Here is a 15,704-nt window from a genome sequence, read left to right on the forward strand (position 1 = left end):
AACATGGGTTGTGGAAGATTTCATCTTGTGTATGTACTGCCTCTTTAATCTACTGTTATAATATACGGAATGGGTCAGAATGCAATCCCTGATTTAGCAGGTGAATTGTGAAAAAAAAAAAACTTTAAGGTAAAAGAAAAAAAAATTTTATTTTTGAAAATTACACATTACGCAATTTTTGCTTAACATTTAAAGATATCTTGTTGAATTCCTGTGATTACGTCAATAACCTCCTCCAGAGTTTCCAGGGTTCGAGGTCGACTTTTGTAAACCGCAGCTTTGAGGTAACCCCATAGAAGCAATTCACGGGGTCAAATCCTGTGATCAAGGGGCCATGGAACATCCCCTCGTAAGGAGATAGGTGGCCGGGAACATTTCTTGCAAAACTTCACGTTAACGATGGGCAGTATGGGCCGTGGCTCTATTCTGTTGAAACCAGAAGACTTCTTTGTCATATTCTGTCTCATACTCTTCCATTTGTAAAAATTTCTCCAGCATCACAATACAGCGCACTGAAGTCACAGTCACAGTCTCAGTTGAGCCTCCTTCAAAAAAATAAGGCCCTATTATGCCTATCGAGGACACAGTGCACCAAACTGTCACTGTATGGCCGTGAAGTGGTCTTCGGTACAGTTCATGAGGGTTTGCAGTTGCCCAGTAACAAAAATTTTGCTTGTTCACTGTAGCACTAAAGTGAAAATGCGCTTCATCGCTTGTCCACTCTATAGCGCCATGGGGTAAAGCTGTTAGGAATGCATTGCAAGAATCTTTACGTTTCACACAGCCTTGTGGGTTCAATTCCTGGGCAATCATGATCTTGTAGGGGTGTAACTGAAGGTCTGTGTGTAAAATTCGCCTTATCGCTCTGGATGATATTCCGATGGTAGCGACGTGTTTACGTGCAGAACATTTTGGAGATTGTTCAATAGGCGTCTTAACTTCCTCTATTATTTCGACTATTTCGAGAGTTTCTCACACTTTTAGGTCGCCCAGCTGTTTTTTTTTTTTTTTGGAACTGCAGATCCCGTCGTCCTTACATTACTGATCCATTTCCGAACGGTTTTAAGGTCAGGAACACAGTCGTTATGACTTAAATTGAACCGCCTGCAGAATGCCTTCTGCATTGCCACTACACTTTCCCCGTTTTTAAAAAAAAGGTCTTCCGTTCGTAATTCCTCGGGGCTTCTCTCGGTCGGGCGGACTGTTTAAATAATTTTATGAGTGATCACTATGGTCATTTTTACTCTAATTACCTAATTGTAGAGTGTAATTGTAGAGTGACCACATGGTCGGGTCGCACCACGTGAACCGATTCGTGCCGCAGGCGTTGTGTGATATAATCAAAGGTGTAGGCGAAGTAGCAACTAATAAACCAGGGCATATGATTTTATTTGTATTTGTTTATTTCAACATCCTGAGTGTGACGGCGTGTGGGACGCCGTAAGAGCCCACTGCGTAGGTGAAGAGCGTACCCGACGCGGAGTACTAGGCGTGTACTAGGATTGGCTTTAGGGGGGTTAAAATCACGCCTCACATGGGCAACGTCACGGCCCTTAAAAAGAGTCTCCCGGGTCCGTGCCCCTTGCATGGTGTGTCCACAAATTAATCTCAGCACATGTATCGACGTGAACCCCCGCTTAGCATAAGGACAGTTAGGCCGCGGCCATGTCACAATAAAAATCTTGAAACACAACCGGGGTTCCTCTGAAGCAAATTTGCCTCCCCCCCCCCCCTCAATCTTTCCAGTCCCTCCTTCTAAACTGCTTTGCTGTTCATCTAATATTATGCCTCACAGGCAGTTTCCATTCACTTTTTTATTTCACTGGAGTGAAGTTAGTTATTGAATACAGTCGTGAGATGCATTATGTACTGTACCAAACATCAGAAACCAATGCCGGACTGCCCTATGCTATCAACACAGGTAGGCATGCGACATAACCTAGTGGCATGAAATGAGACAACAGTAATTTTTGTATAATTAATAGTAAGGTAAACCGGGGTAGTGTATTTTTGGGGCAAGTGTAATCCAACCCATTAATATTCTTCAGAACTGTATATAAAGGTAAGCTGGCTGTGGTTTCGGAAAGCATTACATTGCTACTTTCCATGCAAGTGAGAGTGGACACTCTTCCACGTCATGTTATCTATAGTTGTTAGTAAACACTAAAGTGCGCCTTTTTCTCTATGTAGTAAGTTGGTGAATGTCTTTGTATTTCGTTTGTTAAGAACCCAGTTTTAGTTACTTTTTGCTACTCTTCCAGGTATGTAATTAATATATGATGAGAAAAGACACAAAATATGAGATAACCATCATGGGTTACACTTAACTCAATAGAAGGTATGAACGGGGCAAGTGTAACCTAACTATTCTGCATGGGTTACACTTGCCCCGTGTCGGTTCTTGCATTATGCCTAGTTGTCGAACAAGCTATGTAGGTCTGTATTGCCATACTTACATTTTCCTTTACAAGTTGACGTCATTGTCAACTTCAATGGGGCATGTTTCTTGTTTCTATTATTTGTTTCAAGCCCCATAATTTATCTTAATATACATTTGATATTAAATATCACATAAGTTGAGTTAATGTAAAATGTGATGTCATTACCAGGTAATTATTGTGAATCATTTCTAGGTTAGTTGGCATTGTTTTGTTGCAGATAAAATGGTGCAAACATACGTTCGTAAAAAGGCCACCTTAAACAAGGCTGTGGAGCTTGTGAAAAGTGGACAGATTACTGTATATAGAGCTGCAAAGGTTTTTAAAATACCTAAACCTACTGTATACAAACATGTCAGCGGACAGCGAGGTGTCAAAAGTCAATCTTTTGGTCGCCCAATTGCTCTTCCTGCAGAAGATGAAAAAGTAATTTCAGAATCGCTCAAGGTGATGGAGAAGTGGGGGTTTGGGCTTTCCAAAAAAAGAAACATTGAAGATCATTGGTCGCTATGTAAATGAGAACAAAATAGTAGCACCTTTTAAGGATGGAATTCCTGGATACGATTTCTTCCATAGATTCCAAAAAACACATCACCTGAGTCTGAAAAAGCCTCAAAGTGTGGAAGTGTCACGGAAAAATTGTGTTAACTCGTTTATAATAAATGACTATTTTATTAATTTGAAGGAAATCACAGAGAATGTCCCTCCAAACCAGATATGGAATCTGGATGATAACAGCTTCTGTTTGGATCCCAGTAGGATCAGAGTTGTGGGTGAGAAAGGTACTCCTTCACATCGGGTGACAAGCGGGCCAGGAAGGGAGAACATAACTGTTTTAATGGCGGCCAATGCAGTTGGAGAAAAACTACCTCCTCTAATCATTTTCAAAGGGAAAAATGTTTGGAATTCCTGGATTGCCCCAGATGGTCAAGAATATCCTGGAACGACGTACACAGCAACAACCGATGGATGGATTCAGAAACATTCACAAGTTACTTTTCGAAAAACTACATTACCAACATTCATCCATAAAGGCCAGCAGTGCTCATTTATGATGGCCATAGTTCCCATGTTGGTCTTGATCTTGTCCACATAGCAGTGGAGCAGAAAATCATAATTTTGAAATTACCCTCACACACGAGCCATCACCTTCAACCAATGGATCTCAGTGTCTTCAGACCACTGAAACTGAAATGGAATGAAGCTGTGATTAAATGGCAGAGAAAAAATTATGGAAGAAAGTTGCCAAAATCACAATTTGTGTCAATATTGTCACAAATCTGGGGAGACTTAGACCCCATTAATAGTATTAATGGTTTCAAAAAAGCTGGATTTACCCTTTCTGTGACACTGTTATCGCCAAAGAATCCTTTGAACCAGAAGCTTACAGGAGATTTTGCAATCAGCACCGGAATCAAGAAACCATTACAACTGTGGCAAAGGACATATCTATACCATCCACCTATAGAGAAGAAACTATTCAGCTGCCACCTACCCATGCCCAAGAAGAATCTTCTGTGTGCCAGTCAGCACCAATGGGAACAGTAACTACAAATGTTCAAATTAATCCACAAGATGAACCCTCAACATCATCATTCTTGCCGAACAGAGTAACAGTTGCTCAAAGTGCTGAAAAAGCAAGTTTGAAGCAGCCCGAGCAAGAACGTAGGATGACAACATTTGAGGTTTTGCAGTTAGATCAGTTAAAACAAACATCAAGAACAGAAACTACAAGAAAAAGCATTTGTGGTCGGGCAGAAGTTATAACATCAAGACAAGCATTAGAAACGCTTGAAGAACGTGTGAAAAACAGTAAGGCTCAGAAGCAGCATACAAAAAGGAAGAAGATACAACCTATTGAAACAAGTGAAGATGATGAGCAATCTCAAGTTTGCCAGGAAGACTCTGATGAGTGTGGCGGTTCTGACATTGTGAGAGATGAAGAGAAAGAATGTGACTATGAACATTGCAGAGAAAGATCTCGCAAACTTCAATGTAGGTGACTGGTGTGTGGTAAAACTTTGCACCAAAAAGACTGTGAAATGTTTTGTTGCACAAATCATGGAGAAGGAACCTGATATTGAAGTGTAATTCGCGAGGAGGATGGGCACATCATCAACATTTCACTGGCTGGATGTTGCTGATACAAGTGTCATCACTCCTGAAGAAATATTTTATTTCCTCCCAGATCCAGTTGTTGACAAGCGTGGTAGTAAATACAAATTTAATGTAAACTTTGCTTCTTTACATCTGTGTTAAGTTATCGTTGTAACTGACATAAACTGAAGTTGGTGGCCAACATTTATAGTGAAATAAACAATTAGTTAGTAATCTCTTTATTTAGTTGTGACATTTATTAAAGACTTCAAGGGATGCTTGAAGTGTCTTTACAGATTGTAAATGCAGGCCTTGTTAGTTTATGTACACTTGCCCCAGTACCTATAATATGATGGTTGTGCTGTAAAATAATAGTGGGTTACACTAACCCGAGGGTATGGGGCAAGTGTAACCTAGCTACATTTCAATTTATTTTAATTTATTGTATTTTTAGTTGGTAATATTTGTGAATTTCTTTCCTTGTACACTTAGGTAAATCTTTGGTGGCTTCCTATAAAAATTTACAAGGAAAAAAACTCCTATCCACAAAGTTACATTACTTCCAATCTCAACTATCAAAATTTTGGGTTCCACTTACCCCAGTTTACCTTAATTAAGTATTATATCATCTACCAACAAAAGATTATGACTTACATTGGGAAGTTTGAAGCACTCTAGGTTTTTGTATTTCTTTAAAATGAAAGTATTTTTTTAATGTCATTAATGTATGAATGGTAAATTTTAAAGAAATATGTAACTGCACATATATTCTGGCACACATTGGACTGGCGTGACGACAGATATGTCTCATAAAGATTTTGAAGCTGTCCTGTATTTGTTTTTAGTGTGTGTGATTTTGTACATGCATTGAGTTTCAACAAATTTTTAATGGGATGATCAACTAAGATTCTTATCACTTTCTACCTATTTAAGTTGTCAGACAGTGGGAACAGGAAGGAAGGACCGATGATGGGAGTATGCAGCAGTGGTAAGAGGCAGGGTATCTGTGGTTACAGAGATAGGAGCTGAAGAGCAGTGCAGATCAGTGCAGATCAGTGATGTGTGGTAGAAGGGAAGGGGAGTAAGGGAGACAGACCGTCAATGATGATGTATGAAAACATTTAAAAATGCTGTTTTGTAGAGTGGTTATAATAAGGCTTTTTTTTTTTTAATTCTTAGTATAGATTAAATGATTGTATAGTTCCCATTTTAGTGGATTAGAGAATTAATCCTACTTTGATGAAATCTCTTGCCTCCTTTCCATTTCATGAGGTAGCCAATTAAAAAAAAATTGTGAAACATGCACCAATTTAATTTAAGATAGTGCCATCGGTTAAATTTACACTTTCATTTATTGTCGTTATAGCTATGCTTAGAATAAGGAAATGATTTCACCTTATTACAGATAAATTATTTTAAGATTTTTGAAACAGTTGCATTCTAATTTGAAATTTAGAGAATGGTTATAAAAAATTTTTATCTGACATATTAGTTGATTATTAGTTATGCTTAGTATTACCTAAACATAATTTCTAAATTTTTCATCACTCTCCTCTTTTTTCATAAGGATACCTATGTGAAAATTTAGAACGTCAGATCTGCAGGTATGGCAATATTCATTAACCAATTAAAACCAAACTCATCCTGTTTTACAGCAAAAGTGAAATCCAAAACAATTTTAATAACTTGCATTTATATTAAATTAAAATTAATCTTGCTAATTTTGAGGATCTATTATGTTTTTTTTTATTTTTATATTTACCGCTGTTACCACTTAAAAGGTAATATTTAGGAGAATGTTGAATAAGAGAAGGTAGGTTAAACTATGTTTATTAATCTTTGCCAATATCTTAAATTAATGTTAGAACCATAGGTCCTTGACCCATTAAAAAGTAGAATTTCAGTAAGTAGTTAAAAGGTTTTGGTAGATTTTGCATGTTTATAATCATACTACTTAAGTAACAGACAGATTGATTAGCTACAGAGATATGACTTAAAAATAAAACAAAATTGACCTCCTTTCTTCCCTTTTGCAGTTGAATGTAAAAAAAATGTTAAAGGTCAAATCATGTAATCAGATAATGTTAGTTATTCTTTCTCAGTTTCATACCTCTATATTGAATAGATGATTGTCTATTAAAACTTATATAGGTACCCCATTTTACTGCCTTTGGGTAGAATTTTGAACTATGGCAAATTCACCCTATGTAATTTTTTAAGTCATTAATGCTCAGTTTCTTACATCCAGCTTTATTTTCTATGGAGATGTGGTTTTTATTTATTATAAAACAAAACTCAGCAACTTTTCACCCCCTTGAATTTCAAATTCTAGATAAAAAAAATCATAACTTTATATGCTTGTTGTTTATCCTAATTTCTAACCCTTAGATCTAGTAGATTTGGAAATATGAATTAATTTTCGTAAAACTTAAACTTGCTCCTTTTGCACCTTCAGGGGTGGAAGCTTGCAAAGTGGTTAATTAATAATGTGTGGTTTATTATTTTTATTATTCTTACTAAATACTCATGTCATATTTATTTAGTTTCAGAAATACAATTCCTTAAAATCAAAACTTGCCCCCTTTTATAACTTTTAAAAAAAAATCCATTAAAAAAAATACAATACCTAACTCTACATGCAAGTTGTTCCATTTTATTGTATTACCTCTAGTTCTAATTGATTCAAAAGTGTTCTTTTTCATTTTAAAACCATACTAACTCTTTTACACCCCTTGGGTGCAAAATGATAAAATATGGTTAGTAGTTTTCATATGTTTATATTTGGTTCCCATAATATTTTTTAAAGCTCGATTATCTTCAGAGATATAATTAATCATTTTAAAAACCATATTTAACTCTTTTTAACCCCTTTAGGGGTTTATTTTGCAAAATTTTAAAATTGTTGTTGGTAGTTTTTGTATATTTGTTAAAGGTACTTAATATATTTCTTATGGTTGATTAGATTCAGAGATATAACATTTTATCTTAAATTCCTATTTACCTTTTTTTTTTACCCCTCAGAGGTTGAATTTTGTAAAATGGTAAAATTGTGGTTGGTATCTTTCTTATGTTTATTATTAGTACCCAATATCTTTTCTAATGCCTGTTTAGTTTTGGAGATATAATTATTTTAAAACAATATTTAGCCTACCCCTTTTTCATTCTCCCCCCCCCCCCCCCCCCCCCACCACAAAATAGTTTATTTAAACATTTTAATTAATGTACAGACTTTCACCTCTAACAGTTTTATTGTTAGTATAGATTATGATTTGTAAGTAAGCCATACATTTATGTGTCTTTCTGTAGTTTAAAATATTTGTTACAGACAGGGTAATGCTTAATCTTAAATATTTGTACATTTTATATATTTTGTTACAGCATTTTTTCTTTAATCTCTCTCTTAACCAAAGCAGATAGAAAGTTAACCATGCTCAATGCTACCATTTTTGTTACAGCATTTTTTTCTTTAATCTCTCTTAACCAAAGCAGATAGAAAGTTAACCATGCTCAATGCTACCATTTTTGTTACAGCTTGGTCAACACGCTCTGTGTACCATTTATGTTACAACCTTGTTCATTAATTACCATTTTTGTTACATTGAGGCAGTATAGGTAAATCAGATTAAGTATATAAATAATAGTGTTTACATTATACTCTGCTGTAACGGTGGATCTTTAAGTTTCACAAGGATATGAGGAATGAACAGAAACAAGGTGTGATTCCATCTGAATAGAATTACTCCATATTTATTAAAGGAAACTTATAACAGATATTAAAAGTGTTACAATACAATTTCAATTACATAATTAAAGAGCTCTCAGATATATTTTAAAAAATATGGGCCGGCCCTAAATTAGATTATAAAGGTTTCACTTAATATAAATAAACAAACTCAGTTAAATTGAAAAAGAAATACAAAGTGGTATAACAATCCCAATACTGATAGTGAAAGTCCTGAATGGATGTTTTATATAGTTAATTTCTTTGAAGTTAGTAATTTAAAAAAGTTCCAAAAAGGGTTCATAGATGCTGGAGCACCGGAGGTCGGTGGTTCGCTTCCAGGAGTTCAGTAGTCAACCTGGTGCCAGGGCGCCTGTATGTTGAAGAGGAAGAGTGTGGAAAATGCTAAGCTTGCATCCAGACTCTTGGACCCTGTCTGTGAACAGTCAGAATCAAACATGATCAACATTAGTACACAGACAGTTAGCAAACTGGGCAGAAAATGCCCGCAAAAGATAAGGGGAGGTTGGGGAATACAGCTGATAGTAACTCACCAGACAGGGAAGTTGTCTTCTAGTTTCTGATGCGTCGCCAATCCGGATCTGGAGCTCGCGAAAACGCGGGAGGCTCGAACGTTTCCATTATTTAAAAAAGAAATTATTTAAAAGAAATTACTAATATGCTGAGTACTGTACAGACGGACTAAACTACTTAAAGAAATTTACAGGGATCACATCCCTTGTCTAATCAACTACATTGTCGGTTGCGGCCGGATGGAAGTCTTGTAGTGCGTCTCGTCGATCAGCCGATAATCTCAAACAGTCCGTCTGGAATCGCGACGCGAAGTGTCCGCAGAGGAGCCGCGTCTCGTAATTAAAAGTAAATGTTCAATCAAAAGTGGAGGGGGAGACTGGGAAGTTCCCCGAGTGGACATAATAAAAAAAACTCTGACTTCGATATCTTGAAGTTGGCAGCACTGGCCGATTTTAGCGCTACCTGTTGAGGGGTGTCTGAAACAAATAGGTATTGACTCGCCCGAGACGTTAGCTACAGCCTGGGGCTAATGGCGCAGTCGGTGCTGCTCTCTGGCGGCCTACAGGGGAAGGTAGCTAGGAGGTGAGCAAAGTCGCCACTAGGTGTCGCGGGCGTCAGCTCCACGAGCTGGCGACAAGAGGATAAGTTACTATTTCTGCCACTAGATGTCGTGTGTGGTCCATATTTGCACGTATTTTTTCTATGGCAAGTCGTCCTTGAAGTCGGTCACTGCCTGGCGGTTTCACGTCAGGACAATGATCCTCGGCCAAATTCTCAGAACTGAGGGGGGTGTGTGTACTGTGTACTAAAAACGCAATGGTGCTGGGGGGGGGGGGGGGGGGAGGGGGTGGACAAAAAACACAACAGGGCTGGGAACGAGCATCCTAAACGTGACTTTCTATGAGTGAACCTAAGACGTATGAGTGACGGTAAGCGCTGTTCTAAGCTCGTCTCTGAGAAGTGGTAACAACTCGTCCAGAGCTGTTGTAGGCAAATTTAGTCATGCAGGGAAATAATGTTACAGGCTGGGAACGTGACTGTAAGCGGGAGAAATGTCAAACGGGCTGCCAACGACGTCTTAGACTAGCAAAAGATCAGATTGGTCCCTGAGAAAAGGTGCCTCGGTTCATTGGCACAAAGTTTAACTACGTAGAGTACACCAGCCTAACAAAGTGTAAATCACCCTTTTGTAACCAAATTATATAGAAAATAAAATTTCCAAAAATAATTTAAGATTATAATAACAATTTTTAAAAAAGTGCCGAAATACCTAATTTCCGGCACAATTTATAGATATTTATATATTTTGATGGTGAATCTTGCTTCTGACATATTTGGCTATTTTTAAACACACGCACACACACAAAATGCATTATAGTAGTTCTATTTTTCGTTATCTGATTGACAAATGTGGAATCTGGACGCGTGGCTATGCACCGGACTTCAGTAGTGGAGGTGCAAAATTAAGCAGCTGACCCTTTCCTTTCCTCTCTGTAACACCCACGTCACCCCTCTTCATTGGACATCTGATAAAATTTAAGTTCATGCATGCAAACAAAAATGTTTTAACAAATATAACAATATAATTATAGTTTTCTTTTTAATTTTTGTTGTATCAAATTATTGTAATTTCTTTAGTTAGATACCTGGAAAACAAATGAAAAAATACTTATTTCAGTCTGGTGGTGGTGCCAAGGACCTGTAGCACATTTGTTTTGCACACATTTGTGTCTACTGTATTTTACTCATCAATCATGTACATCTTATATAAATAAAAGCTTTGTATCTATTGAAATAATGTTTGTTATGGCTGAAATAATGTAATTAGAAAGGTGTTTGTAAAAATGAAATAATGTATGCAGTTAGAAAGGTGTTGGCAAAAATAAATTTTCTAACTCAACTGTTGTGTTGCAGTGTATGAAAGCGTACGTTGAAATAGAAGTTCAAGAAGCAGCTTACGACATCTCTTGCCCTGATGCACAGTGTGAAAAGCAAGGTGTCCTCACGTTGGCAGAGATTGAAAATCTAGTCACCAAAGAATTGCTGGAGAAGCACAAAAAGTTTCGGCTGAACAGAGGTGAGTGCCAACAATTATAATAGCCCATTCTGTAAAAAATGAAAAATATTTCAGGCAAACTAAATATTACACAAATTTATTAATCATAATTTCCCAATCAGTGCAGCATCTGTCAATTTTATGAGGTATACTGTAAAATCAATTTCATTATCTAAAAGCTACAAAGGCTTGGACCCAGTGACATTTTTTACACAAAAAAAAATTAACCTTCTTACATATTAAATGTACATCTTATATGCAAAAAAAAACATAATACGCAGAACAAAATTCTAATAAAATAACATTTAAGAACGACATATATATATTATTGCTTGATTCCCAAAGACAAGTTAATTTAATGGCGTAATGGGTGTTTTGAAGTTAGGTTGGTTTGTAGACTTGCATACCTTGTAAAATTATTCCAAAACACTTTCTTTTGGGCTAGGGAGAGTTGACCTAGAAAGATTTTGTTGAAGTTAGGTTGGTTTGTAGACTTGCATAACTTGTAAAAATTATTCCAAAACACTTCTTTTGGGCTAGGGAGATTTGACTTAGAAAAATTTTGTATGTATGACTGGTGTGAAAGTTTACTGAAGTAAGAACAGTTTGTTATAGAGGTGCTTGATTTTAATCGACAAAAGTGATTTAGTTGTATGAAAATGGTCATTAATAAATAAATAGGTTTGGCAGTCTAAAACATAACTAAAAATGTTTGTTATATTATAGATAGTGTTGCACTGTGTTTATATGTACACACACACAAACTTCATGACAAAATAAGTTGAAAACCTCTTTATAACTTATAGATTATAGTCTAAAGTGCTTCCCAAGTCTGGTATAAGTCTTTGAAACTGAAGCTGAACAAAGTTTTTATTGTAAATAATAGGGAAGGTATTTAAGATAGAATACTGAATGTTTGCATTGTTTAATTGAATGGACTTCTACAGCCAGTGAAATTTTGTGGCTGTAGAACAAATATTTCATTGAAATAATTGGTGGTAGTAACATGCCACAAATGAAATAATTTTGCTACAACCCAAAATATGTGGTGGTTGTAGAACTTCATTCAATTAAATAAAATGCAGACATTTCACCTTAAATACTTTCTCTTCTATTTATAATGAAAATGTGGTTCAGCCCCAAGTTCTAAGGCATATACCACCAGCCTTGGGAAGCACTTTAGACCAAGTCGTATAGATGTTTTCAACTAAATTGGTTGTGATAAAGCAACCAAAGACTGTCTGTAGAATTCAGACTCAGCTTGTATAGAAAGAGATAATGTATAGAGGGAGGTGTTTGTTCATGTCTTTTTTGTTAGTAATCTTCAGCTAACTTCAGCATTCATTTTAAGAGATTCATACTTGGTAGTGTTTATTTAATGAAACTTAGCTCAGCGTTACTTTTTTTTACCATGGTTTCGTGAGATCTTTTCTAGACAATACTGATGTTTCCTTTCAATAGGAAATAGCTGATTTCTCCCCCAACATCCATGATGTATGTTTTCGTGAGTGAATGAGACTAGGGGTATGTCACTGCAGGGTGAATGTGTGTGCTGGCAGAAGTGGACCTGGACAGGACGAGGACGTGGTGCCCGCGGGCAGGCTGCGAGACGGTGTGCAGCGTGTGCCCCATGGAGCGCTGCCAGCCGCAGAGTGTGCACTGCCCCGCCTGCACTGCTGACTTCTGCTCCAACTGCCGGAGCCCCTGGCACGCAGGCCTGTCCTGCGAGGAGGATGCACGACGCAGACCGGACCTCGCCCAACCGGGCATCCCCTTCGACTCGGACCTCATCAAGTGCTGCCCCATGTGCAACGTTCCCATCGAGAAGGACGAGGGCTGCGCGCAGATGATGTGCAAGCGTTGCAAGCACGTTTTCTGCTGGTACTGCCTCGCCTCGCTCGACGTGAGTCTCATTGACGAGCAACAAGTGCAAAAATAGTTGGGCCTCAACATGGAGGGAAAAAAAATCCCCTTAGTTGAAAAATTGATGAAATGCATCTAGCCACTATAAATTAATTTTTGCAGGGTGTCTACTGAAACAAACAAAAATATTACTTAAGTCCGAGTAAGTCCCGAAAGGATGCTAAAATGTCAAGACCGGGAGTTAAGTTACCCTTTGTAAGGTATATGCAGTTTAGACAATAATCCGTTGGTAAATAAGTACTAAGTCAAATCTTTCCCATGTTTTTTCATGTCCTTGTACTGTTGTGCATTGAAACGTCTTAATCCTTTTACGGTACATAAGGAATTATTTACATAAATTTTTCAATTATACACTTCCCCTTAAATTGTTTAAAAATTGAAGAGATGCTTGATAAGATTGCAACTTGTAGTAAATTTATCTATGAAAAAATTTTTTGGCCAGTTTCTTTGAAAGTATGTACCAAAAAAAAAAACTATCGTTTCATGACATTAAAAAGCACACATTCAATATAGGAACAAGCAGACAATAAACAAGCTTTTGATATTAAACACAAGACGACATTTAAGACCTAGCATATCCATGAAGTGGTTATGTTTTTCCCTAGTTAGAGGCTTTGTCAAGATGTCTGATATAATGTCATCTGTTGATAAATAATTAACATCAATAGTTTTGCCTTGGACATGCTCCCTAAAAAAATTATGCAACATATTTATATTTTTGAAACTTTGACTGGTTACATTGTTTTTAGCTAGATGTATTGCCCCTTTGTCACAGTACACAATGAATGGCTTGCATTCATGTTTGGGTTGCAGTTCTAAACCACAAGACTTCATGAACAGTGAAGCTGAGCACCATGAAATAGCTTCGACTGCGCAAGGCAACTGTTCTTTGCTTTTTACTAGCCCATGAAACCAGTCCGCAGATGAACTTGACGCTGCAGTTAGTAATTGAGTGTGTGTAATTATTGTCACTCCCCCAACCTGCATCACTAGCTAAGTAACTCATGGTTCCCTTTTTCATCAAACACTAATTTAAAGTCTCTAGTCCCTTTCATGTATCTGAACACCCTCTTGACAGCAAGCCAATGGCATTTTTGTGGGTGGTTGTTAAATTGACTTAAGCAATTAACAGCACAAGATATGTCTGGGCGAGAAACTTGGGACAGGTACAGGAGACTGCCAATAGCTTGCTGTTATGGTACTGTCTTACCATAATTCACATTGTCACTATCACATTCTGTTCTATTTTGCAAAGGGTTTCTAAGAGTGGTCCCAGGCTCCATTGGGGTTGAGATGGGGTTGCAGTCTGACATGCCAAACTTATGAAGCATGCTGTCTCTATATAGTTCCTTTGGTCAATGAAGAGTTGTCCATTTTCTTTTGCCTGTTGATTTTCATACCTAGACAATTTTCTATTGGACCAATTTTTCATGTAGAATTCAGATTTTAATCTCCTCTGGACAAGCCTCTGAAATTGTGGTTCATTCGTGAAGATGATAAGGTCATCAACATATATGGCACATGTGAAGACACCTTTGTTATTATGTTCAAAGTAGACACAAGGATATGCTTCGGATTGTCTTAGCCCCATCCCTGTAAGGACTTGGTTTATATGACGATTTCAGCACCTTCCGCTTTGTTTAATCCATTCATAGCCTTTTTGAGCTTCCAAACCTTGCCGGCAGGCCTTCTCTTAAGTTCTTCTGGAAGTGCACGTATATGACTTAATCTAAATGGCCATGTAAATAAACAGTTTGCACATCCATATGCACTAACTCAAGGTTTTTCTTTACTGCCAGTGCAAAGAGGTATCTTAGTGAAGTGTGTTGAATCACCGGTGAGAAGGTTTCCTCATAGTCTATGCCGAGCTTGTCCACAACCCTTGACTACTAGGTTCCTTGGAGTCCGGATTTTTAATTTTGAACACTCATTTTGATTTGAGAAACTTTGCACCATCCGGTAGGTATACCCACTCATAAGTTTCATTACTAACAAATGAAGATGGTTCTTCATCAATTGCTTCCCTCCACTTTGCAGCTTATGGACTTGTCAAAGCTTCTCGTGGTGTGAGGGGTTAGTTTTCTGCAATAAAGTAAGTTACAAAATCTGAATCAGCAGCTTTAGGTCTTGGGATGTGATGAGATCTTCTTAACTGTTTAGGACTGGAGGTTTCTTCAAGGTCATTATTTCCCGTGAACCCCTTGAAGAACTCTTTTTCTGAATATGATGCAAAGTCATTGATTTTCCTGTACTGCTTAGATTCTGGTTCTTGAGGGAAAACACAACATCTCTGCTGATACACTTGTTTAGTCATTGGATTGATGAGGCGACAACCTTTTGTGTTATCACACTAACCAATGAATATCAGTGACAGTTTCTTGGATTTGGGGTCCCATTTTTTTTCGCTTCTCTCTTAGAATTTGGGCCATGGCTTCACAACTGAAGATCCTGAGGTAACTGAGCTTGTGCTTCCTTGAATACCAAGCTTCAAACAGTGTCTTTCCTTCAATGACTTTCGTCAGGCTCCTGTTGTTGAGATGGACAGAAGTCGCTACTGCTTCGGCCCAATACATTTTTGGCAGTCCTGCATCTTTTAATAAGCACCGTGTCTTTTCAACAATTTTCTGATTAGCACGCTCCGTGACCCCTTTTCTGCTTTTGTGAAGCTCTGATGGTGTGTTGGGATCTAATCCCCTTCATTTTCAGGAAACTGCAGAACTCTCTGTTTACTAACTCTGTCCCAATATCTCAGCATAAAATTTTTATTTTGTGACCCTTCTGGTTTTAAACAAGTGTATGGAATTCTTTGCACACATCACAGACCTGATCCTTTGACTACAGGTAATAACATATTTGTGTACTAAGAATAATCGTCTGAGGAAAAAAAACGTACTTACTACCTTCAATAGTCTGTCTTCGTGGGACTACATAAGTC

At 37.4% G+C, this 15,704-nt stretch overlaps 1 protein-coding gene across 1 annotated transcript in view; it reads left to right on the plus strand.

The window, feature by feature from the left end:
* LOC134542079 (probable E3 ubiquitin-protein ligase RNF144A) overlaps positions 1 to 15,704 on the plus strand; it is a 272,730-nt gene that overhangs the window by 250,338 nt on the left and 6,688 nt on the right. The window contains exons 4-5 of the mRNA XM_063386001.1: positions 10,705 to 10,867; positions 12,406 to 12,749. Of these exons, the coding sequence (XP_063242071.1) occupies positions 10,705 to 10,867; positions 12,406 to 12,749 (507 nt within the window). The remainder of the gene's footprint in view (positions 1 to 10,704; positions 10,868 to 12,405; positions 12,750 to 15,704) is intronic.

The sequence above is a fragment of the Bacillus rossius genome, chromosome 1 (assembly GCF_032445375.1).
Source record: "Bacillus rossius redtenbacheri isolate Brsri chromosome 1, Brsri_v3, whole genome shotgun sequence".
Classification (NCBI taxonomy): Eukaryota; Metazoa; Arthropoda; class Insecta; order Phasmatodea; family Bacillidae; genus Bacillus; species Bacillus rossius.